General features: G+C 43.5%; 1 protein-coding gene and 1 long non-coding RNA gene across 3 annotated transcripts; one reads left to right on the forward strand and one right to left on the reverse strand.

The window, feature by feature from the left end:
• Positions 1 to 23: 23 nt before the first annotated feature.
• LOC131484421 (uncharacterized) lies at positions 24 to 15919 on the forward strand. Of its 2 annotated transcripts, none has more exons than XR_009248238.1 (3): positions 24 to 229; positions 1278 to 1400; positions 15141 to 15919. It is a non-coding gene; the product is annotated as an uncharacterized LOC131484421 (long non-coding RNA). The 2 variants fall into 2 exon arrangements; XR_009248237.1 differs by lacking the exon at positions 15141 to 15919 and adding an exon at positions 6471 to 10239.
• MATN3 (matrilin 3) lies at positions 2100 to 23308 on the reverse strand. The gene is made up of 8 exons (XM_058682602.1): positions 23016 to 23308; positions 17432 to 17998; positions 14276 to 14401; positions 13379 to 13504; positions 12590 to 12715; positions 8820 to 8945; positions 5121 to 5231; positions 2100 to 2973 (listed from the first exon to the last, which is right to left on the reverse strand). Exons 1-8 carry the CDS (start codon positions 23230 to 23232, stop codon positions 2918 to 2920), a joined length of 1455 nt encoding a protein of 484 aa, XP_058538585.1. The 5' UTR covers positions 23233 to 23308; the 3' UTR covers positions 2100 to 2917.
• Positions 23309 to 23664: the final 356 nt, after the last annotated feature.

A 23664-nucleotide genomic window follows, 5' to 3' on the forward strand; every position in this document is an offset into this window, starting at 1 on the left:
AGAGACACTTCCGGCGGCGGCGTCGCACCGCCGGGTATCGTGCGCCTGCGCGGAGATCGGGGTGTTGGAGTAGCAGCAGACAGCAGACGGCACTTGTGGTTGGGGCTGGTTGCTTTGTTTCCGGGCCTCTTTGCCCTACGCTTGGGGGGCCAGCTCGGTGTCCCTCAGCGCCTTGCCTTCACCTCAGCTGTCTGCTTTTCGAGCGGCTCGAAGAGCAGGCTAAACCTCAGTAGGTCGCGGTGGAACTTGCCTGGGGTGTTAAAATCAACTCAAGCAAAGGCGCCTGAGGTCACGGTGATTGGGTATTTTGTAAGCCCCAGAGATCCAGCATTGTGGAAAGTCATTTACTGTGTTTGGCCGGCTGGCGCCGTGGGCCACAAGGAAGCGCCAACGTACATTTTTGAAGTCTGTAAACCTTCCCTTATTCCTTTGAGGATTGTAGAACCCTCTGGAGCAGTTTTTAGGAGATTGCGTTTATTCTGTTTGTTTTAGAACTTTTTAACAGCTTATTTCAGGTGTTACTGCAGCCCAATGGTACGTCAAGGAGTATATATATGAGCTTTGGGCCATTGCAGCATGTAATTGCCATTTGGGCATAGCCTTCCGTTTTTGAGTAATTAAAGTTGGTGTTTGATCCCTGGCCTGAGAACGACTATTGTGTATTCTCTTCTTTTTCTACCTTAATTCTTCAATCTCCCTTGTCCTTTTTGAATGCTTGGAGAGTTACAAAGCACAGCAATTTGGGCACGGGGTAGAAAATCCCACGAAATTACTTAGTCTAACCCATTTTCTAATTTATATCTTTTTTCCTTTTTTCCCTTTTACCATATTCTGCGGCCACTGCTGTTGAGTTGTATAATCTAGAATGTACTTTATGCAGCAGCAGCAGTAGCAGCAGCAGCTAATTTCCCCACCTAGTCTTTCCCAATTTCAGGCAAATAATGTTCAGATCCTTTGAAGGGAGTCTGTTGCCTCACCCAGCACATTCAAGAATTGACAATGGTCACAGTGCCTTTCCTATCAAATCTAAATCCCAGCTAAAATTAGATTTTCCTTGGATACCGAAATGTCTACTATCGTGCCCCCTTTCTAAGCAAGTCCATATGCTTTCTGCCTCCAAGGCCATCTTACATATCCCCTGATGTTCCTGTCCTCTCTGCCAATTGTGCCTAGCCGAATGTACAAATCAGGTCTCCCTGAGAAATTCTTTCCAAACGTAACCCCCATCCCATTCAGACAATATATTTACTTTCAAATGTGTGTATCTGTTTTTTCAGCATCAAGCTGACTTCTGAAGATATGTTGGCACCTATGCACAAGCTCCCTATACTGAACTCATGAAACAAACCAGAACTATCTAAGTCAGGGGATTCCAATCAACTGGTCAAGTTTAAGAGATGGTAAGTTGAAACTGGTTGTTGGTGGTCACACTCGAAAAATCATCTCTTTAAATACTTTCCCCTAGTGCTTGCACGTGACTTCTCATTTATTCCTTCTATAGCACCTTTTCTCTATGATATATTAATAGATATTATGGATTCTGTGTTGAAATAAGTTTGGAAAATAATACTGCTCTAAGTCATCTCCTTTCAAAAATGTTGAGAAACAACCATGTATGTTTCATATACTGTATACTGCCTTGATGTATTTATTTTTCATTTCTTCCTTTTAAAGTTTCTGTTTTAGATTTTTGACTGATTTTGGGCTTACATCTGTAGGTGATATTTATTTTTCAGGTGCTTATGTCAATATACCTTCATTATTTTATCCAAATTTAGGTAATTTTGTTCTATTCCCTCTCCCAAAATATTCTCAATTAAAGCTTATTTAACCTGAATTTACGTTTTTAACCTTAAAAGTTATGAGATTATAGGAAGAGTTACCACATTGTGTCCTTTGATAAGAAACTGTTATATATTCAAAATAATTGTTAATTCAGTTTAAGGAAATATGTTAATAGACAAAATTGATATGGGTCGCCAGAAAAAGTCATGACAATAATATGTAAAGATATTAACGTTTTATTATACTAAAGACAATACAAACCAAAAAAAAAAAAATTCAGTAATACACAATTTAAAGGAGTTTCTCTAAAAACTATAAGCTTTCAAGCTGAAAAATAAAATACATATATCAAATGTATAAGTGAAGAATGGTTACGCTTATCACTAAAATTTAAAAAGACAACATTACTTTTGTTACTTGTTAGAGTGATATTTATAAAAATATAATTTTATTGATTGGATCCTAAGGTAAAACAGTAAAGATAAAGTAGGATAGTTTTTCCTTGGTATAAAGTTATAACACTCTTAATTCAAAACTAAAATCTTTAGTTACATGTTTCTTATAATGTTTCATGTAATGTTCACTTGATCTATTTTTAGAGATGTGTATTACAATCCCCTGATCACAGCTTCAGTAATACTCTAGCAAAAAAGAGCAAAAAATAAAGTGTTAAACAGTGCTAAATTATATTCACCTCAATTTAGCTTTATGAACTTTTTTATGTGTAAATACTCCATACAATTTACACTCTGAGTAGTAAGTCTGGTTTATACTATAAATACTATCAAGAGAAAATAGGTCAAAAGTTCCCATTGTAAGTATGGTTATCTTACTAATATAAACATTTAAAAATTAAATGGCTCAATTGGTAAATAAAGAAATATTAAACTTTTCATTCTATTTCCTACCAATAGTTTCACAGTCATAGCTTAGAGACACTAAAGTTTGCTCTTAAGGATGTGAATGTTTATTTCCTTTAAAAAATGACACCGATTCTCTAGAAGATCCTCATACTGTTTATCCAGTAATATTCAGGCAATTGCAAGGGCAGATATTAGCAGGAACATGGAAGTATGCAAAAGTATCAAACACACCAAGCTCTCCATATTTCCAGGTGAAAATTTTGAGTAATTTAATGATGTATTTGTCCAGATTCATTTTCTTGCAGCTTCCCTAAAATGTCATCAAGTGACTAGTTGTTAAGGCCAATGTCTTTTTTTTTTTTAATGTTTTTTATTTATTTTTGAGAGAGAGAGAGACAGAGCATGAGCAGGGGAGGGACACAGAGAGAGGGAGACACAGGATCCGAAGCAGGCTCTGGGCTCTGAGCTGTCAGCACAGAGCCCAACACGGGGCTTGAACCCACAAACCATGAGATCGTGACCTGAGCTGAAGTCTGACATTCAACCAACTGAGCCAAGGTACCCTCATTTTTAAACATCAGAAAACAGAAACACAGTTTCATACACTTAAATACAAGATAAATGAGAATAATTACATTCTATTGTAAATAAAGAAGAAAAAGAGTGAAATTATTTTCTCAGCAAAATCTAATTTAACCTAAAACTCCTAAGTTCTGTTCTTTAGGGTCCTGTTACAAAGCAGTGGTCTTCAGAGATGATACAGAGCCCTTGTCTTCAAACTTTTTGCTCCGATCCCCTAAAATAATTTTGACAAATAAATGCTGCCTTGTGCATATTTAAATTAGATGAAAATTTTCATCATAAATTTTAGTTACAAAATATGTAATTTCTGCCATATTAAAAATACTGATTTTTTAAAATAAAATCTAAATTAGTTTTCCAAATGTCCTATGTAATATTAATACCATACTGAATCAATACCTACTATCATTCTTCCAAAATAAAATATTTAAAATAAAGGAATTTGTATTTCCTTGACTTTATATTTACTTTCTACTTTCTCCACAGAATTTTATTCTACTTTGAATCTTGGAAATCTTTTCTTGATCTCTATTAACACTTCTTTGAAATAAACTTAACACAAACAACAAGCACATAAACATTGATATTGAAATTACCTTTAAATTAATTTTCTTTGACCATAAGGCCTCCAGTATTTTTAATCATCTGGATTGAGTTATCATTACAACTAATATAAGCATGTAATTGATCAAACAACAAATAAATTACAAATTTTGGCATAAAATTACTAAAAATGAAAGATGAAAGGCAAACTTTAATTGGAAAAGTATCTCTTAATGGAATAAATTGGGGGAGTGGTGTTTATGAGGCCTTGATTTAAAAACTGTTGAACCATCCATCCCTTTGTTTGGCTCTCTGGAGATTTTACTTTTCCAAGAAGTTCACCTTAGAAGATTGAGGCTGGGTAAGAGATATGCCTTCCTGGTGTAAAGTCAGGAGAACAGCGATGCGAAGTGAGAAATGGGAACAGAGAATGCCAACTGAGTCCCTGTAGCATTTTAGGCAGGTCAACTTAAGGATTTGCAAATGAATTTGGTACAACTTTCTGTGCACCACCCCCATGTCCCTATCACCATTTGAATACCATTCCTCTAAGATCCCTAGGGACAGTGTTGTTAACTTGAGCTGTCTAAGAAAAAGTACTTTTCCTGAATTACTCCTTTGGTTAAAGAACTGATTTTTTAGGGGTACCTGGGTGGCTCAGTCGGTTGAGCGTCCGACTTCGGCTCAGGTCATGATCTCAAGGTTTGTGAGTTCAAGCCCCGTGTTGGGCTCTGTGCTGACAGCTCAGAGCCTGGGGCCTGCTTTGGATTCTGTGTCTCCCTCTCTCTCTTGCTCCTCCCCCACTCATGCTCTGTCTCTCTCTCTGTCTCTGTCTCTGTCAAAAATAAATAAATATTTAAAAAAATTAAAAATAACTGATTTTTACAGTTTCTTAGATGGTACATTTTGAAATCTTACACATTTCTTACATGTTACATTTTGAAATCTGCTTTTGACCACTTGGCTAGCCAGTATATGTGCTATCTGAGCTATTGCCTCACTAGTCAGCTAACTCATTCTGTACATGCACAGATTCTGAACTGAGCCATATTAAGGGATCCTAGCATAATAGCTCCATCTGTTAATAAGAACTCAATTAGCATATACTACTGGAAAAGCACTAGAGAAACAAATAGGCAGCTTTTAACATGTAAATACTAACTGGGGAAAACAGTCTATTAAAATATTTTAAAAGAACTCTAAAAAAATAAACACTGTATTACTATTGCTCATCTTAAAATGTAATGAATAGGGCCCTTATCCCATGGAATGTCCTAAAATGTTTGGCTCAGTTGTACTACCGAGGGTGGCTTAAAGCAGAAGCAGAAAACCTTCCAGAAAGGATATGTTTGGCGTTCAGTCTCTGCAGATAGGAGTTGACCTTATCCTGGAATGCCAGAGTGGCTTCACATCCACAAGCATCTTCTGTGGAGATGAGTCTTCGTGCTTCTTGAATGGCTGATGATGACAGTATACAAAATGTTACAGCTAATTAGAAATCATAACAAGTCAAGAAATCTATAATTCAATACTTCCATTTTTAAGACTTACCTAAATGCATTTTCCAGGAGGTAAAAGGTTATAAGCACACAGAAAGAGGAGAAAATATTTTGGAATGCTAATGTCACAGAAGAAATTGAATTAGATGTTGGGAAGTGCTTACAGTTGCCAAAGCTGGGTGTTGGTTATATGAGAGTTCACTATATTCTCTATACTTTTGTGATCATTGGAAACTTTCTGTGATATGAAGGAAAATTTTAAAAAGTTGATGTAGGCGCAAGCCAAACATACAGAGCTAAGATAATTAATCTTATTATGATACTGTGTCCTTATTAAGACATGAAAATGAGGAAAACCGTTCTCTCTTTGGCCAAAATATTCAAGGATTAAATGAATAAAATGAAATAAAGGGATTACATTCAAGGATAATTCCTGATGTCCTATACAGACTCTTATTCTATTGGATGGTCTGAATTGAGAGTTCTAGTTCTTACCCATAAATACTTTGGAACTAAAAAATTCAGGTTGGTATCAACATTTAAGCAAAGAACCTGGGAGAATGATAATGCTAACTTCTAGTTCTTTCTGAAATACAGTGAGGCAGCTATTCCTACTCAGTATCACAGCCCCCAAAGTTGCCTAACAGAAGTAAGAGTAACTTCCCAGGTCTGAAGACTGGTATACAATCTTGCAGTCGGGTGGTACCACCGTCTGAGGACAGGGAGTGGTCCTTTGCTCCCACATTTTCTCCTACATTCTACAAACATAGGCTATTGAGGGGACCATAAATTCACTTGATTAAATATAATCTACCTACCTGTCCAAATCCTGCTGACTTTTAGGGATAGCCAGTCCAAACCAGTCAGTCAGTAAGCCAGAAAGTAGCTACTGAAATTAAGTACATGCCCATCATCCCTGTACAGAGCATATAGTTGGCACTTAGAATACTTTTCCAGTGTTATCTCGCCTGATAGACTATAAGCTCTATGAGAGCAAGGGCTTAGCGGGGTATTCTAATTAAAACACTCCACAGAAAATTTAAAACTAGGATATAGCACAATTGAAAGTTGAGAGATAGATCCATTCACAATATCATCAAAAAGAATAAAATCTTTAGGAAAAAATTAACAAAAGAAGTACAAGACTTATACACTGCAAACTACAAAAACATTGATTTGTCTCCCATTCCTTCCTCAGGACCTGACAGGGTACTAGATATATGAGTAGCTCCACGAACACTTGCTGAGAAAATAAGTGAATGGCTAGACAAGTGAGGTCGTTACCTAACCTGTCATAAATTATACTGGAATCCCCATTTTCCAGGAGAAGAAAAAATGCCCAAGACTGATGTTTCTGAGGATTAAACACCTAGATAGGGTGACAGTACCCTGACATATTCAAATTCTAGAAGCAAGCTGCTCCCTATTACCCTCACCCTCCTCAAGAAGCTGATCCATCCGTACTTCAAATGAAGAAGTAATTACCAAGTAACTGTCAGGGGCCGTGGAGGAGGCTAGGAATACAGACATCTACTACCTTCAGGGATTGGAATTCACAGTCTATAGGAGCATAAACATACAAGTCCCAAACTCTGACTTTACTCCCGAAACCTGCTTCAGCCTCAGTCTTCCTCACCTCAACAGAGATAACCTCATCCTCCTCCCAGCTGCTCAAGGCTGAAATAGGAAAATCATCCTTATTCCTCTCCTGCCCTATTCCCTGGTTCCTGTTCATTCTGCCTCTGAAAAGTATCTGAAATCATCTTGCTTCTGTCACCACTGCCACCCTCCTTGCCCAAACTGGGACCACTGCAACAGCCTCCGACTGGTCCCGTCTTCTGCTTTTCATCCCCTGCAATCCACACAGCAGGTAGGGTGACTTGTGAAAATATAAACAGAATGCCTCTGCTGCTTAAAACTCTCCAGTGACTTCCCATTTCCCATAGAATAAAATATAAACTCCTTGCCCTCACCCCAGTAGATCAGCAGGACTTGGCCCCTGCCTCACTCTCCCAGCTATCTAATACCACGCTTCTTCTGGCTGGTCATGCTTCCCTCACACTGGCTTTTCTCCCCTCCTCTCCCACCAAAGCCATCACCGCACAAGCACAGACTGTGGCATTGCTCTCCCTCCATCTGCCAGCCCCCCAATCCCAACCTAACTATGGCTGATGCTCGGGTCTCAGATGTCACTTCCTCATCCAGGCACTCCCCCAACCCACACTGTCTGAGGACCCTGTTCTTTACCCCTGGCTCTTATTTCATTTATAAATTGTCACTTCCTTGTCTTTTCCCCTTAGACTATTATCGAAGACCATACTTATTTTGTTCACAATTATATACCTAGTGCCTAGCACATAGTAGGCGCTCTATTTGCCGAATGGATGAAGGAATGGTTGAAGGAACACACAAGTAACCACAACACAAGGCATCCTGCGTTGAAAGAGGGCGGAGCTCAACAGAAGTAGAAGGGGAACCCTGGTAGAGGGGATAAAATTAAAACTAGGCCTGGAAATTAAAGAAACAAACAAACTCTTTTGCAGTATTCGATTCACACAAGGTAATTTAGAGAACACTTATGCAGGTAATGAAGCATATTGAAAATAAACACTAATAAAGTTACTGCACTAATGAAAATATTATGAATACTGCTGTAGACACATCCTTTAGTAAAAATATAAACACAGTCTAGAAGATATTTCCAACACACACACACACAAAAATTTATATCCAGAGATGTGAAAAGTTCCTTTGAGTCAGTAAGAAAAATACAAATAACCAGATAGAAAAATAAGGGCATAAATAGCATTTCCCAATAAGAAACTGAAATGACCAAAAAATACAGGAAGAGGTGCTTAACCTCTCTAGCAACCAGGAAATGAAAGAAATAAAGACCACGGGGAGATACTTTTTTGCATCGATGAGACTGGCAAAAAATTAATGCAACAAAACCAAATGTTGGCAAGGATGCAGTTCTTGGATTTTGACGAGCACAAGTGGCAAGGGAAGGGGATCCCAGCAGAGGGTGGAAACGGGCAGGGCATGTTTCCGGAACATCCACGTGGTGGAGCACAGGACGTGGAAAGGAACGATTCTGGGGATAAAGGGAGTGACCGGGTGAAGAAGAGAGGTCACCAGGGGCAGGGAGAGAGGGGACAGGTACAGAGCTTCAGTTTGCAATGATCAAATGCTATGGATGGAGTGTGGGATGGTTGCACAATAGGGATGCACTCCACTTAACTATACTTTTAAAACATCTTAAAAATGTTTAAAATGTGAAGTTGTACGTTATGTGTCTTACCACCACCACAACAGAAACTCTAACTTAGGACGGGACTTTGATTAGAAAGAGAAACAAAGACAGAGGAAGGACCCACGAGGGATGAATGGCCATGGGCAGAATGGTTTCATTCTGAAGACAACTGAGAGCCACTGGAGGATTCGGACTGGGAGGAACAATCAGGACTGTGCTTCAGACTTGGAGAGGAAGGCTTCCTCCTGGAAGATTGTCCTTCCAAATGACATAGGCTTGAAGTCCAGTCTTTACCTGAGCACGTCTTCCTGTCTTCATTCAAGGTGTAGCCGGCATAACACTCGCAGTGATAGGCCGCTGCCCCGTCGTCCACACAGATGTGCTGGCAGCCGTGAGAGCCCAGAGCACACTTGCTGAGAACTGGCCGGGAGCGCGGCAGGAAAGAAAATATTCCCAAGTTACAGCAGGAAACCAAATGCAGATTTCTGGGTGAGAAAAGCTTCGGTATGGAGGCAACAGATGCTGAGGATGAACTCTTCAGTTGTCAGCAACAAATCTCCCACTTTTCAGGAGAAAGCCTGTTTTCTTGTTCTACATCTCACATGCCTCTAGCCTCGCCTTTTCCTGGCCCCCCCCTTTTCCCTTTCATTTCTTGCAGATATCTAGGGGGTGCCTTCTCTTTCTTTCCTGCCTTGCTCCTGGCCAGTTCTGACTTTGATTATATGGATCAGACCTTACCTTTGGCTTTTCATGATGACCACGAATGCCTCCAACATCTCCAGCCACACGTGGATCATCATCACCATCACCAAAAATAATGTATTAGAGACCCACTTGCGCATGGAGCTAAATTTGATGCTGTGTTGACCAATGGCCTGGCCTTAAGAGTGTACAAAGTGGGAAAAGGGTGCCTGGGTGGCTCAGTCAGTTAAGCGTCCAATTCTGGGTTTCGGCTCAGGTCATGATCTCATAGTTTGTGTGTTCGAGCCCCGCGACAGGCTCTGCATGGACAGTATGGAATCTGCCTGCGATTTCTCTCTCCCTCTCTCTCTCCCTCTCTCTGCCTCTCCCTGGCTTGCACTCTCTCTTTCAAAAAATAAACATTAAAAAAAAAAAGTGTACAAAGTGGGAGAGAAAACACGAGCCTGAGCACATATGCATACATACACAAAAAGATAGCAATAACAGTGATGATGGTGAGGAGATGTGTACGTTTGGATAGTGAGGCGTTTATTATCTGTCACAGTAAATATATTACAAGGAGGTAGATGGTTTGCCCAGATTTGAGTGGAGAGCAGACAAAAGTGCTGTGCTTGTCTGGTCCCATGTCCACACTGGCCCAGGACAAATGAAAACAGCAGGTCTCCCTTAATAAACCCAGAAAGTCTTTCATGGAAACACAGGTTCTTCATCCAACATCACAGGAGACCAACCTAACTGGTTTGTCCCCCTCTAACTCGTAAGTGTTCCTCCACACTCAGGAAACTTCCACGGCTCACTATTGCCTATAAAAGAGCTTTGGGGCACCTGGGTGGCTCAGTTGGTTAAGCGTCCGACTTCAGCTCAGATCATGATCTCACCGTTCATGAGTTCAAGCCCTGCATCCGGCTCTGTGCTGACAGCTCAGAGCCTGGAGCCTGCTTCGGATTCTGTGTCTTCCTCCCTTTCTCTCTGCTCCTCCCCCACTCACACTCTGTCTCTGTCTCTCTCTCTCTCTCAAAAATAAATGAACATTAAAAACAATTTTTTTAATAAAAGAGCTTTGAGTGAAATGCAAGTCTCTACATAATTTATTCATAGATCATCTTTCCAGCTTTAACATTGATATTCCCCTTTATTACTTCAGATTTTTCTAGCAAAATGCCAAATAGCAGAATGTTTCGTTTTTCCCCTCATCCCAGGCTACCAGCGGCTCTACCGACAACAACGGGCCATGCCTCCACCCCCAACCCCCCCAATCTGGGGCTCCACATTTAATCTACAAGCCTTGCTACCGGCCAGCAGGGGAAAGCAGGCCATTGGAGGGGATGTGACCCAGGTTACGTACCCCAGCTTTAGAATAGTATCCATCATTACTTTAAAATATATAAACACTAACTTTCCACAACCTGGCCTTGCTCTTCTAGCTACCTTTGCAACCATGAAACAGTATGGCTTGGTGTTTGAGAGCATGTGTAACCACCAGAGTAAGGGCCTGGGTTCAAATCCTCACTCTGCTACTCACTAGCTGAGTGACCAGGGCCAAGTTATTCAACCTGTCTGTGCCTTGTTTCCTCATAAAGTTGCTCATGGCAAATGCCTAGAACCATGCACAGCATACAGCAGGCACTGAAGAATGTTGGATATTGTGACCTGGGAGTATTGCCTGGGGTAGTCTGCCCTAACTGAACACTTTCTTTGATTTTTTCAAAATAAAATGTTCTACTTTATTCCATAATATCTGTTAATTTAAGTGTACATTTGTTTTAGTTTCCTTTTTCGAGGTCTTCAGTGTTCCTGGTGGCTTAAGGTACCAAGTGGGATATTTGTAACCAGTTTGAGAAGTACAGCCATGAGGCTTCTCCACCCCAATGGACTTAGTCCTATCACTGAGCAAACCAACACAAGCCACTCCCCTTGGCCATCTGGCTCTCCAGTCCTCTGTCTAAACCTCACCATCCTCACGGCTCACCTCCTGCCCTACCCACTCCATACCCTTCTCCAGGCAGCCCACCTCCCCAGCATCCACAGCCTCGGTTATTGTCTACCCCTCTTCCTGGCTAGTCTCTGCTTTCTCAAGGTGTTGGTTCTCTTTGCACCCAGTCTAGAAGTTGCTCAGAGACACAAAATGCATTTCTTTACATCCCCACAGCATTTTGCACAGTCCTGGAAAAAAAATAAGTACTCAGTATTCTTTAATTGATTTGTTTTGTTTTCTTTTTCTTTTCTTTTTTTTTTTTTAAGTAGGCTGGATGCCCAGTGTGGAGACCAACATGGGGCTTGAACTCAGGACCCTGATCTCAAGACCTGAGCGGAGATCAAGAATCAGACGCTTAACTGACTGAGCCACCCAGGCACCCCTATTTTTCTTATTTTTTTTAAGTTTATTTATTTATTTTGAGAGAGAGAAAGAGAGAGAACCAGAGAGGGGCAGAGAGAGGGGGACAGAAGATCCGAAGCAGGCTCCAGGCTGACAGCAAAGAGCCCGATGCGGAGCTCGAACTCACGAGCAGGGAGATTATGACCTGAGCTGAAGTCGAATGCTTAACCAACTCAGCCACCCAGGCGCCCCTCTTTTTTTTTTTTTTTAAAGGGAATTGGTGATTTGCCATTTTCCTTATTCTCTCTTCAAAAGGTCACATAATATCTCTCCTCAAGGGATAGGAACATATACATAAAAATCTTATTTAAAAGTTTGAATATGCCAAAATTAAACACCGCCTTGAGAGGCACAAATTTCTCTTAGAAAGTGTTTTTACATTATAAATGCCACCCTGTTCTGCCAGTGAGTTTAAATCAAATTAATGAGGATTGGCCAAGTCATAAGGCTCAGATTCACTGAAGATTGATCATCTAGAAACTGTCAGGGAACAACTTACTTCAAACTTACTGGAAGATCTGTGTGGGTCTAATTTAGTCATTGACAAAGTCTCCTTTACTAAAAGGATCCAGCTTTAAGATTAACGCTACAGAAAAGTTCCTGGCCAAGTTTTAATTGGAAAAAGATCAGTTCAGCCTATCACACCAAATAGTTACTGTCCAACTGACTTCCTTTAAAGTTCCCATTTGCTTTACAAGTCCCCAGTACACAGAGCTATAAAATTTTCCTGGATCAAGACCCTACATTCAATTAGCTCTTCTCATCTCCCCCACTCACTACCCATTTCTGAAGTGAGCTGTATTTGCAAAATGAAGCGAGCTCACTGCTGTCTGAGCTATGTGTGTCTTTGTCTATAAGTACCGTGGACGGTCTAAAGTCCGACTCTTTAAACTGCCTTTAAGAATCGCTCACTACGTGAATTGGAACTTGGTTTCCCTGCCATACAAAGAGCCAACAACGAAAGAATTTGTTCAGTGGACCTTACCGGAACACGTTTTATTATCTGTGTTCAGAGTGTAGCCTTCGTAGCATTCACAGTGATGAGACCCACCTCTGTCATTCACACAAATGTGCTGACAGCCATGTGTACCAAAAGCACATTGATCTTGAGCTGCCAAACAGAAGTCCAGGAGAAGAGAAATGAAAAGTAGAAGATTTTTGTATTACCCGTATATAACAATCTTCTTACTTGCAGCTAGAAATATATAAGAGGCAAACCTATTACAAACTTTCCACAGCCATCCGTACTATTGGCCCATACTGGACGTTGGCTGAGTTAAACAAAATCCTGCACACACAGTGCTTATTCTTCATCTTTCCCCAACTGATCTTCAAAATCACCAAGAAGGAGTTTTTATAATCTAAGTATCTCATAAATACTTTCTAAAGCATTCCTTCAGGACTTATTGTATTTACGCTGAATCAGAGGGATACCAGCAAATATGTGGCTAATTACACTAGATTTAGAAAGACATCAAATTTGAATCTGAAGAAACTGTAATTCAGCCCTCTCCTGTTATAAGTGAGGAAGCTGAGGGGCGCCTGGGTGGCTCAGTCAGTTAAGCGTCTGCGTGTGGCCCATGATACATACATCCTGCCATTTCTGACTTGTCTAATAAGACTGGTCTGACTTACTAGACAAGTCAGAAATGGGAAAACCCCAAGAGAGAAAAACCAACCAAGTGCCTTGTCAGCATGACCTACGCCTCCAACACCAGCTAGGGAGGCATATAGATAGGGAGGTAGCAAAAGTAAACCCTCCTCTCCCACTTACCTGAACATGTTTTCTTGTCTTCATTCAAGGTGTAACCTTCATAGCACTCACAGTGATAAGAGCCAGTTCTATCGTTCACACAGATGTGTTCACATCCATGAGTGTTAAGAGCACACTTATTGATAGCTATCAAAAGATGATCGGGACAAATGTAAACACACAGAAAACGTGGTAAATTAATTGAGCCACTACACACACACACACACACACACACACACACACACACACTGCTACTGAAACAAGGCAGCTCAGCACAACAGGAAGACTACAGGACAGGAGGTTGGGAACTAAAGTCCTGTGTTAGCTCTTTCACTAACAGACCCTATGACATGGGTAAGTCTTCTTCCTCTGTTGTGTCTCCATTTCATCATCTATAAAATGAGTATGTTGAATTAAATAATCTCTAAGTTTCCTTCCTCTCAAAACTTTTTTCTAGGATTAAAAAAAAATACACCTAATTCCCATCTTTATTGATTATATGTGAGTATTCATATACTAGATGAGTGAGAAGCTCCCTAAACTTTCTTCTGTGTCTAAATTCAATAAGCAGCTTTGGTCACAGGGACAAAGGGGAAGCTTGTATTTAATTAAGTAAAATCCAGGAAAAGTTCCAAATCCTCAAAAGGACCAAAAGTGTTGGCCCCCTTCCTTCCTAACCCATTTCCTTACTAACCCTTTTCTCTAAAACTAATAATAAGTACTATAAATAAGCTGATTTAGATATTACCTCACTTTTGTCCTCTCACTTTTCTGCAACAATTTTGGAGGAAAAACGTGGATAAGCAAGAGTAAGCCAACCAAAAGGCAGTCAGGAGAAAAGCATACGGCCAGTCCAAACCCTAGAGAGTAGGTCCCCAGGTAAGTAGCAGTCAGACACCATCCCTGAGCAAGCCTCACCTGAGCATGTCTTCATATCGGCGTTCAGGGAATATCCTTGGCTACACTCACAGTGGTATCTGCCTTCCCCATCACTGATGCACACGTGCTGGCACTGGTGTGTGCCAAGTGCACACGGGTCCAGGGCTGTGCACAGGAAGTTTACAATAGTCAGTATCGACACGTAAGACACATTCCAGATAACTCTCTTCCATGTCAGAGAGACATCACTCTCTGGGTTCCTCTCCAATTATAGTTCACTATAAACACTGGGTATTTGTTTTTGGCCTCTGGCTTATTAGAAATACCACTCTTCAACTAATAATGTTATGAATTTAAAATTACAGATTTTATTGTCAACTCTCTCAAAGAGAAAGGAAATTTTGAATTGGGAGCCAAAGCCAAGCACTTACATGGGTCAGGTCTTCAATTTATCCACCTGTTCAGGAAAAAAGATTTTTTACTTCCCAACTGCAAGACATGGGGAGAACTACAATGTACTTCTTGAAGGTCTACGAGCTAGCTGGCCTATTGCAGCCAGAGATCTGGTTTCCAAGGGCTCTATCATTTGTGTCAAAACAGAAGTCACAGGCAGGCATCCCTCTGGGCCTGGAACTCTCTCACTCTTGGGCGGCAATACATATTTGAACACGCAAATGGTGGAGGGCAATGCCTGAATGTGCAGCATGGCGCTTGAGCCCAAATGTTTATGTATGAAACTTCAGGGCCTCTAATATCTGCAAGGAGAATAAACTCACATGCTTGATGCAAGCAGGTGAAAAGAAAAGGAAGACCAGAATAAATGAGATTATGTTAGCTAAACTGCATACCCATCGTTTCGCTCCTGGAGTTGTTAATATCTCATTGGATTTTTTTTTTCCCCTAGTGACACGCCTTGAAGAAGAATCAATGAATTTAGTCATTTCTGAGAAACCAAGGAGGACTGTTGGAGGAGGCTGGCATCCCTGGGCAGGTAACCCAGCCTCGACTGCTTTGGCAACAGGTCAAGGCTAATATTTGCCCAAGAAGGGCCTTTTCATGGGATGATATTTCCAACCCGTTGACTACAACAAGCTGGCCCTCAGTCTTTTTTCCATAGAGAGGGGATTTTTTCCCCCAGAACAAGCAGGCCTTTTGTACCAGAAGGAAAAGATTGCCACTCACCACTTGCTACTTTATGGCCTTCAAGCCCAAACCCAGGTGCTAGCTGTGAGACCCAACTCTGCCACAGACCAGCATCTTTATGGAAAAGCTCTCACCCACAAGCATAAGGGGTTTTCCTGGGAGAAAGAAAGCCATGTTCTTTTGAGAAACCAATGAATACTAAGTAGATGCCACCAAAGCCAAGGATAGCTTGTGAAGGCCCAGTGTCTTGGGACAGGAAAGACAAGGGGCCACCAGCCAGGTCTGGTTGAGATGAGGCCAAACTTAGCTCCAGACCAAGACTTCATCTCCCATTTCCTGACAAACTGGTGATTGCTGAGTTCCACATTAATTCTGATATAAAGACTCCTTGAAATTTGCAATTGTAATTATTGATTCACTTGTTTGTCTCATCACCACCCCCAAACTATTTTTATTGCTTGATAGTAGGGAAGGAATATCTTTATCTTCATATCATCAGTGATTAATTAATATACATCAAATAAAGAGATGGGGAATAGATTACATAGCAAACGGTATCTACATTTTAAAATTCACCTGAACCAGGGGCACCTGGGTGGCTCAGTTGGTTAAACATTCAACTCTTGATTTCGGCTCAGGTCATGATCTCATGGTTTGTGAGATCGAGTCCCATGTGGGGCTCTGTTCTGACAGCACGGAGTCTGCTTGGGATTCTCTCTCTCCCTCTCTCTCCACCACCCCCTCTGTTCATGTGCACGCACGCACACACATACATGCATGCACTCGCTCTCTCAAAATAAATTAAAAAACTAAAAATAAAAAATAAAAATAATAAAATTCACCTGAACTAAAAATTTGCCCATACCTGTTTGGATAACTCCATGGAGGGCTTTGAAAGACTATACCTCTAAATGATTTTAAAAACTAAAGCATGAATATAGATAGAGAAAGATAGACAGACAGACAGATGGATAGATAGTAGAAAAAAGAAACTTAAAAAAGTATGAGTCTCACACATCCATAACTCTGATCAGTGACTAAAAATAAAGCCCAGCCTTAAGTAAATTCATATTCATGGATTTGACTGCTAAAAGTTCCAGTTAAATTAGCATGCTCAGGGGTGCCTGGGTGGCTCAGTCTGTTGAGCATCCAACTTTGGCTCAGGTCATGATCTCCCGGTTCGTGAGTTTGAGCCCTGGGTCAGGCAGGCTCTGTGCTGACAGCTCGGAGCCTGTAGCCTGCTTCAGATTCTGTGTCTTCGTCTCTCACTGCCCCTCCCCTGCTCATGCTCTGTCTCTGTGTCTCTCTCTCAAAAATAAATAAATAAACATTAAAAAAAATTTTTTTTAATTAACATACTCATATTCAAACTCCATCCTAAAGGGAAAAAGACAGAAGGACAGTAACAATGATTTTTTTTAATCTGCTTCTTGCTACCTCACAAGTGAGCTGAAATCCCAACCTCCCTAATTCCTAATCCCATCCCTCCATGAAGGACAAAATCTGAAAACTAGTGTATCTAGGGAATAAGCAGAACCCTGACTGCCAGTTACACTGGAAAACAGGCCAGCTGATCCTTCCATGGACAGACAGACAGCTGCTGCTCCTTGTTTTCTGCAGGAAAACAGGTAGAATTCTGTGACATTCAGAGATGGTAAAGCTAAAGAAAATATCTGGGGAAAATGGAGTTGTGGGCAGAGGGGAGAAAAGAGGTGTCTTGAGTTTTTTATTTTTATTTTTCTCTGACCCAGTCAGGGAACAGCAGGATCATTTATCCTGGATATTTCTAGACCTTCACTTTTCTAATGCAAACATGAAGATTTTATGAGCGAACCAAGTTACATATAAAGCAACTCTATATTCCTAAACCAACAAAGTGTGTTTATGTTGGTAAAAAAAAAAAAAAAACAAGAAAAGCACTGCTTATATTTTGGTTTTCCATAGAGTTTCCACCCCCCCCCCAAAAAAAAAAGAATAAATCTTTTATTTCTTTTTCTTTGGATACACAGTGTCTGAATACAACATCTTTTCTATTTGGGAGCAAAGACTTACCACAAAAGGTCTCCTGGAATCTAGAGGAAAGTTTCTCGATGACCCCATAGGTCTCCACATAGAAAACATGCTCATCTAGGGGCTCACTGGCGATCATCTTGAGGGACTCCATGTCTGCCCGGTCCACGCCCACGGCATAGAGCTCAATACCAGATGCCCGGGCCCGAGCGGCCACCTCATTCACCTGGTCCTGAGGTCTTCCGTCTGTCACAATGATGGCCACCTTAGGGATGTTGGATGTGGGCCCCCGCGCTCCTGCCTCCACCGTGAAGGCCTCATCCATCGCTGTCTGGATAGCCAGACCCGACATGGTGCCTGTAGACAAGGGTGAGATCCTGGCCACAGCCCGCTTCAGCGACTGCTTATCCGAGTGGGTCTGGAGATGGAACTCAATCTTCACAGTGCTAGCATAGTTCACCACCGCCACCCGTGTGTCTGCTGCCCCAATGTCCAGAGTGTCGATTATCTGGGAGACAAAGGTTTTCACCTTGGTGAACTCCAGGGGCCGCACACTGCGAGAGCTATCAATGATAAACACCAAGTCCAAGGGCTTGCTCTTGCAAACACCTGCAAAGGAGGGTGTGGGAAAACAGGCATGACTAACCAATAATCTGATCCCAATCAGCAATGGAGTCATCCTCACACCCAGAGAGCCCTGGTGTTGGAGACCCCACTGTCTGTTATCTTCCCCCAAGACCATCCTCCCTTTAGATGTTGAAAACTCCAAGGCCGTCCAAATTCCTTACTAAGAATTCACATCGGGGGGTGAAGTTTCTCCAAATATCTCACCTACAGGCTGGCTGAACCCCAAAATTTCACCTAGAACCTCATCCCTCTGCTTCAAGTTTTGTTCCCAAGATTCCTCTTGACTCCCAGGAATGAAAGGATTCCAGATGTTTCTCAGGCACCTTGGCCATGAGCCAATGGGACAGTGTCCCCAAATGGTGTGAAAGGTGAGCTCAGGACAGCCTACCTGCACACTGTCCAGGCCTCACAGACACCTCAGGCAATGTTGCAGTTCAAGGCGAGCACACTACTGCTTTTCTGGAGATTTCCTTCTCCTACTCCAGTGCTAAGGAAAAACTGACCCAAGGGAAGCCCTAAATGCCCCCTCCTTCTCATCATTCATCAGGTTTAGTGAACTCTGGGGCCCCACAAGCCTGAGAGTGGGAAGAAGAATGACAACAACTTAATCTGACCCATGTGGGATGCCTGGGTGGCTCAGTCAGGTAAGTGTCCAACTCTTGGTTTCAGCTCGGGTCATGATCTCACAGTTCATGGGTTCAAGCCCTGCATTGGGCTCTGTGCTGATGGTACAGAGCCTACTTGGGATTCTGTCTCCCTCCCTCTCTGCCCTTCCCCTGCTCGCTCGGTCTCTCTCTCTCTCTCTCTCAAAAATAAATAAACATAAAAAAATTTTTTTTAAATCTGACCCATGTCCGCTGTGCTTCCAACTCTGTGCGTGTGTCTGGTTTTCAGAAGCAGAGACGTCCACTGGTGCCCACCCTCTGCCCCCACCAACCTTTCATGGTCACCCCCTTTTCACTTTTTTCATCCACCAGATACTTTCTTGAGGGCCTCCCACATATTAAGCCCTGGGGCTACAGAAGCAAAGGAGCTTGTATCTTTCCTACTTAAAAGTACCAAGCAAGTTGCAGTAACACCGCAAAGCTTTGTTTCCGTCTCTGCCTTCTTCTCTTTCTCCCCCAATCTCATTCTACACTCCTCCTTCTCCCAGCCACCAAAATCAAGTCATAAAGTCAGGACTGGCTGAGAGAAAAGCCAGGTATTAAACATCTTTTTCAATTCATTCCTCCTCCTCCTCCTCTACACACACACACACACACACACACACACACACACACACACCACTCATCATACACACCAAGTCCTAGATGGAAATGTAACTGATGCTTGAGCATGAAGCATCAACCAGGGTTCTTGCCTTTCTTAGCAGGGGGCTGGAAGGTGATGCTACTGTAAGAAGGCAATTTAGGGGCGCCTGGGTGGCTCGGTCGGTTAAGTGTCCGACTTCGGCTCAGGTCATGATCTCGCGGTCTGTGAGTTCGAGCCCCGTGTCGGGCTCTGTGCTGACAGCTCAGAGCCTGGAGCCTGTTTCGGATTCTCTGTCTCCCTCTCTCTCTGCCCCTCCCCTGTTCATGCTCTGTCTCTCTCTGTCTCAAAAATAAATAAACGTTAAAAAAAAAAAATTTAAAAAAAAAAAAAAAAAGAAGGCAATTTACACAGTGATCCAGGGGAAAAGATGGATTCAAAACAAACTCCTAGGCAAGACGGGTTGTAACAGAAAAAGCCCAATCTGGAACAGGATTGATGCCTTTATATAGTTTTCTTTAAAAACTGAAAATTATCGGGGCTCTTGGGTGGCTCAGTCGGTTGGGGGGCCGACTTCGGCTCAGGTCATGGTCTCGCGGTCTGTGAGTTCGAGCCCCGCGTTGGGCTCTGTGCTGACAGCTCAGAGCCTGGAGCCTGTTTCAGATTCTGTGTCTCCCTCTCTCTGACCCTCCCCCATTCATGCTCTGTCTCTCTATCTCAAAAATAAATAAACGTTAAAAAAAATTTTTTTAAATAAATAAATAAAAACTGAAAATTATCCTCTTGGTTTTATCCAGCTTCCTGGAGGTATTCAATTAAAAAAATAAACCATACCTTATTTTCAATAACATCTTAGAGATCACAGTTATTGTACCAACACAGTAACTCTGTGAACAACCTTCAGAGGCGCAGAAGTTGTTTTTATACCCATTTTACAGGTGAGACGACTGAGGTTCAGGGAGGTGTAGGAGTCAGAAAACAGCAGATCATGGACTAGATTCCAAGTTTCCTGACTCCCAGCCTAAAGGGGCTTTTCACTGCATGGCTTTCTCTTTCTGAGGTAGTATTTTCCACCACAAAAAAATCAACATTATCTCATGTACCTAGTAAACATCCTGCTTGTTGTCTCTGAGTCACCACCCTGAAATATGCTGTATGTCATATATTTAGTTAAGTCAAAAGGAATTAAGTCTTTTAAAAAAAAAAAAAAAAACCCAGAATTTCATTTCATCCCTTGATTACCATGCATCAGGAACAAGGAAGAAGAATCATACTGAAAATCCTCCATGGACATAGATATAGGTATTTCTGCATAACTGGAGTAAAAGGATAAATACATGGTGAGCCCATATTTGACAATGATTTCACGAACACCCAGATGGTGTCCTTACTAACGCCAAGGTTGTGTTCTTTTAGTAAATATGCATGATTCCTTCCTTCTCACATGGAATCCTGTGTCAGAGGGATATGGTGGACAGAATCATGCTCCCTCCCCCCAAAGATGTCTATGCCCTAATCCCCGGAACCTATAAGTATGTTACTTTATCTGGGAGAAAGACTTTGCAGATGTGATTAAGTTAATGACCTTAAGAAGGGAGTTCATCCTGGACTATTGGGATGGGTCTGATGTAATTACAGAGGCCCCTAAAAGTGGAAGAGAGGCAGGAGAGGAGACTCAGCCTGCCTTTGGTGGCTTTGAAAATAGGGAAAAGGCCATGAGCCAAAGAGTGAAGGCAGCCTCTACATGCTGAACCGGGCAAGGAAACAGTCTCCCCTAGACCTTCCCCCAAGGGAAACAGCCCTGCTGACACAATTTTAGCCCTTTGAGACTAGTGTGAGACTTCTGATCTACAGAACACTTACTTAATACATATGTGCTGTTTTTAAGTCACTAAGTTTGTGCTAATTCATAACAGTATCAATAGAAAACTAATACAGGGAGACTCAACGTCGATGGCAAGACATTCTGTGAACATCTGGTTACTTCCTGATTAGACGCCCTCTGCAATATCACTGGTTTTGAATCTCACTCCCCTTTACTAGATAGATGGCAGCGCTTTGATTCTCAGAAACCAAGAAAGTGAGAATCCAAATTTCCTAAAAGATTTCCATACTTCCAATTTTGCTGATTTCTGATAGTCCTGCTAGAAATAAAAGCCTATAGCAAAGCGTAGCAATTTCTGGGTGCAGAAAGAAGGCAATTTGAAAAAGGGTGACATGTAATGTTTATTAAAGGCTTAGCATTCAAGATCAGTTTGGATTTCAAGTAATGCAGGACCAGTGCTGCTTTGGAGGAACATGAACACCCCATGCAGAATCCCTCCTCCCTCTCCCAGTCCCATCCCCAAGGGAGGTGGGTCAGGACCAAGAGGTAAGGTTACCTTTTAGAAGAAAGGCTTCCCTACACTCCCAACCCCACCCTTCCTCCCATCCTGGAGCAACCAGTAGGTTACCACTGAAATTAACCTTTGTGAATCCTGGTACTCCCTGGTTCCAATGCTGTCACTATTTCAAATCCAGCCCACTGGGGCTGATGCAGGAATGAGTCCTTTGGCTCCTTCTCAACATTATCCAGAAAGGTGCAGAAGGGGAGAGACAAAACAAATCAACCTGAGGCATAAAGCGTCACTGGGTGAATGAGACTGGAGACCCAGAAAATGGTTTGATGCAGCCCATCTTCAGCAAGACTGAAACTGGACATTTTGGTAATGAAGATAAAGTTGTATGTAAACCATTTTAAGAGCTTGGTAGGCTGTAGCAGTGGAAAGACCCTTGTGTAGGATTTTAGAGCCCTCAGGAGTTTTATTCTGGGCTCTGACACTGATTTGCTCAGCCATTTGATAAACCTCTGTTTATGTGCTTTTAGAGGTTGTGTCAGATGCTCTTCCAGCTCTGCTGTACTAGGAACCTCTGCCAGAGGAACCAACTACTGACCAATCAGGGAAACGAAATTGTTTGCCAAAGACCCAGTGTCCTGGTGTTTGAGGATCTAAGTGAGTAAAGGTTGGGATCCAACCCAGTCAGTTGGAGCATAACACCTGGTCTTGGCAGAAGACATGGAGACCAGGATGGTTACAAGACAGGTCTGGGGCCATCCAGGGGGCCTCTCAGGTTTCTTTCTTAGACTCACACCCCCACCCCACCCCCACCCCCGATATCCCCCCCTCCCCTGCCTCCACCCCTTGTGAAGTCCAGTTTGAATTCTGGTCCAGATCCTAGACTGGACCAAGACAGCCTGAAGGCTGTGGCCAGGGGAGGAAGGGTCACACACACAGAAGTGGGGCTATCGATGAAGTGATTTCCAGAGAACTAAAGGCAGAATCTCAGGAAGAAAAGGTTTGTTCAGAGGTAGGGGCTGGCACCAGAACGCTGAGAGGCGTTCCCGCGCTGCCCCATCCTCCAGGCCCAAATTGCAGACGGAAGTGCCTGGACTTTGAGCTTCAGGTGACCCAAATTCTAGTCCCCACTAGGAGTGACTTTGGGCATCGCCCTTCCCCTTTCTGGACCGGTTTCCCCACAGGCTTCATCGGGAAACGGGATTCTCTGTCTCGCATCGCAGTCTGACTCAGGCTGGGATGGACGGAACACTTGGCGGCTGCACGGGGCTTCTCCACGTCGATGCTCCGCTTCCCTTACCACTCATCCTTCCCGCCTGGGCCTCCCTCCTTCCCTACCTCCCTTCTGCCGGCTGTCCCTCCCTGGTGGCCACTCGCGTCCCTCCCGAGCCGGGGTCCCACTGCCGCCCCCGTACCTGCGCCGCGGGCCCCGCCGGGCTGGCCGGTCCCGGAATAGGGCGCGCCGGTGGGGGCAGCGGGGGCAGGGCGGCGCCCGGGGCTGCCCTCTGGGCCGCGCATCCCCAGCCTCCGCGAGCCCGGGCGGGCCAGGGGGCCGGGGGCGGCGGGGGTCGGCGGCGGCAGCAGCAGCAGCGGCCAGAGCAGCAGGAGCAGTCCCGGGAGGTGGCGCAGCATGACGGGCTCTGTACTCCTGCAGGGGTCTGTCGTCGAGGGCTCGCTCGTTCCTGCAGCTGCGGGCCTGAGCCCCGCGCCAAGGAGGCCAATTTAAAGGTCCCGCCGCCCCGCGCCCCGCCCACCCCGCGGCCCCGCCCACTCCGCCTGCCGGGCCGCCACAGCGCGGGAGGAGCGGCCGGGCGCCGCGCCCGGGAGGAGCGGCCGGGCGCCGCGGGAGCCTGTGCGCGCATTCCGGCGGCAGAAACGGAATGTCTGGGCGAGCCGGCGGCGGCGCGGTGCCCGGAGCCCGGCCCGCGGAGGCCCCCGCCGGGCCTCGTCTGGGTGGGCTCATCCGGGCGCCTCCTGCCCGCGCCCCGCCTCTCCCGAAACCTGGGTCCTGGCCTGCGAACCCCCTCCCGGCCGCAGCCCCGCTGCCCTGCGCCCTCCTCCCGC

Source organism: Neofelis nebulosa, chromosome 9 (genome assembly GCF_028018385.1).
Source record: "Neofelis nebulosa isolate mNeoNeb1 chromosome 9, mNeoNeb1.pri, whole genome shotgun sequence".
Classification (NCBI taxonomy): domain Eukaryota; kingdom Metazoa; phylum Chordata; class Mammalia; order Carnivora; family Felidae; genus Neofelis; species Neofelis nebulosa.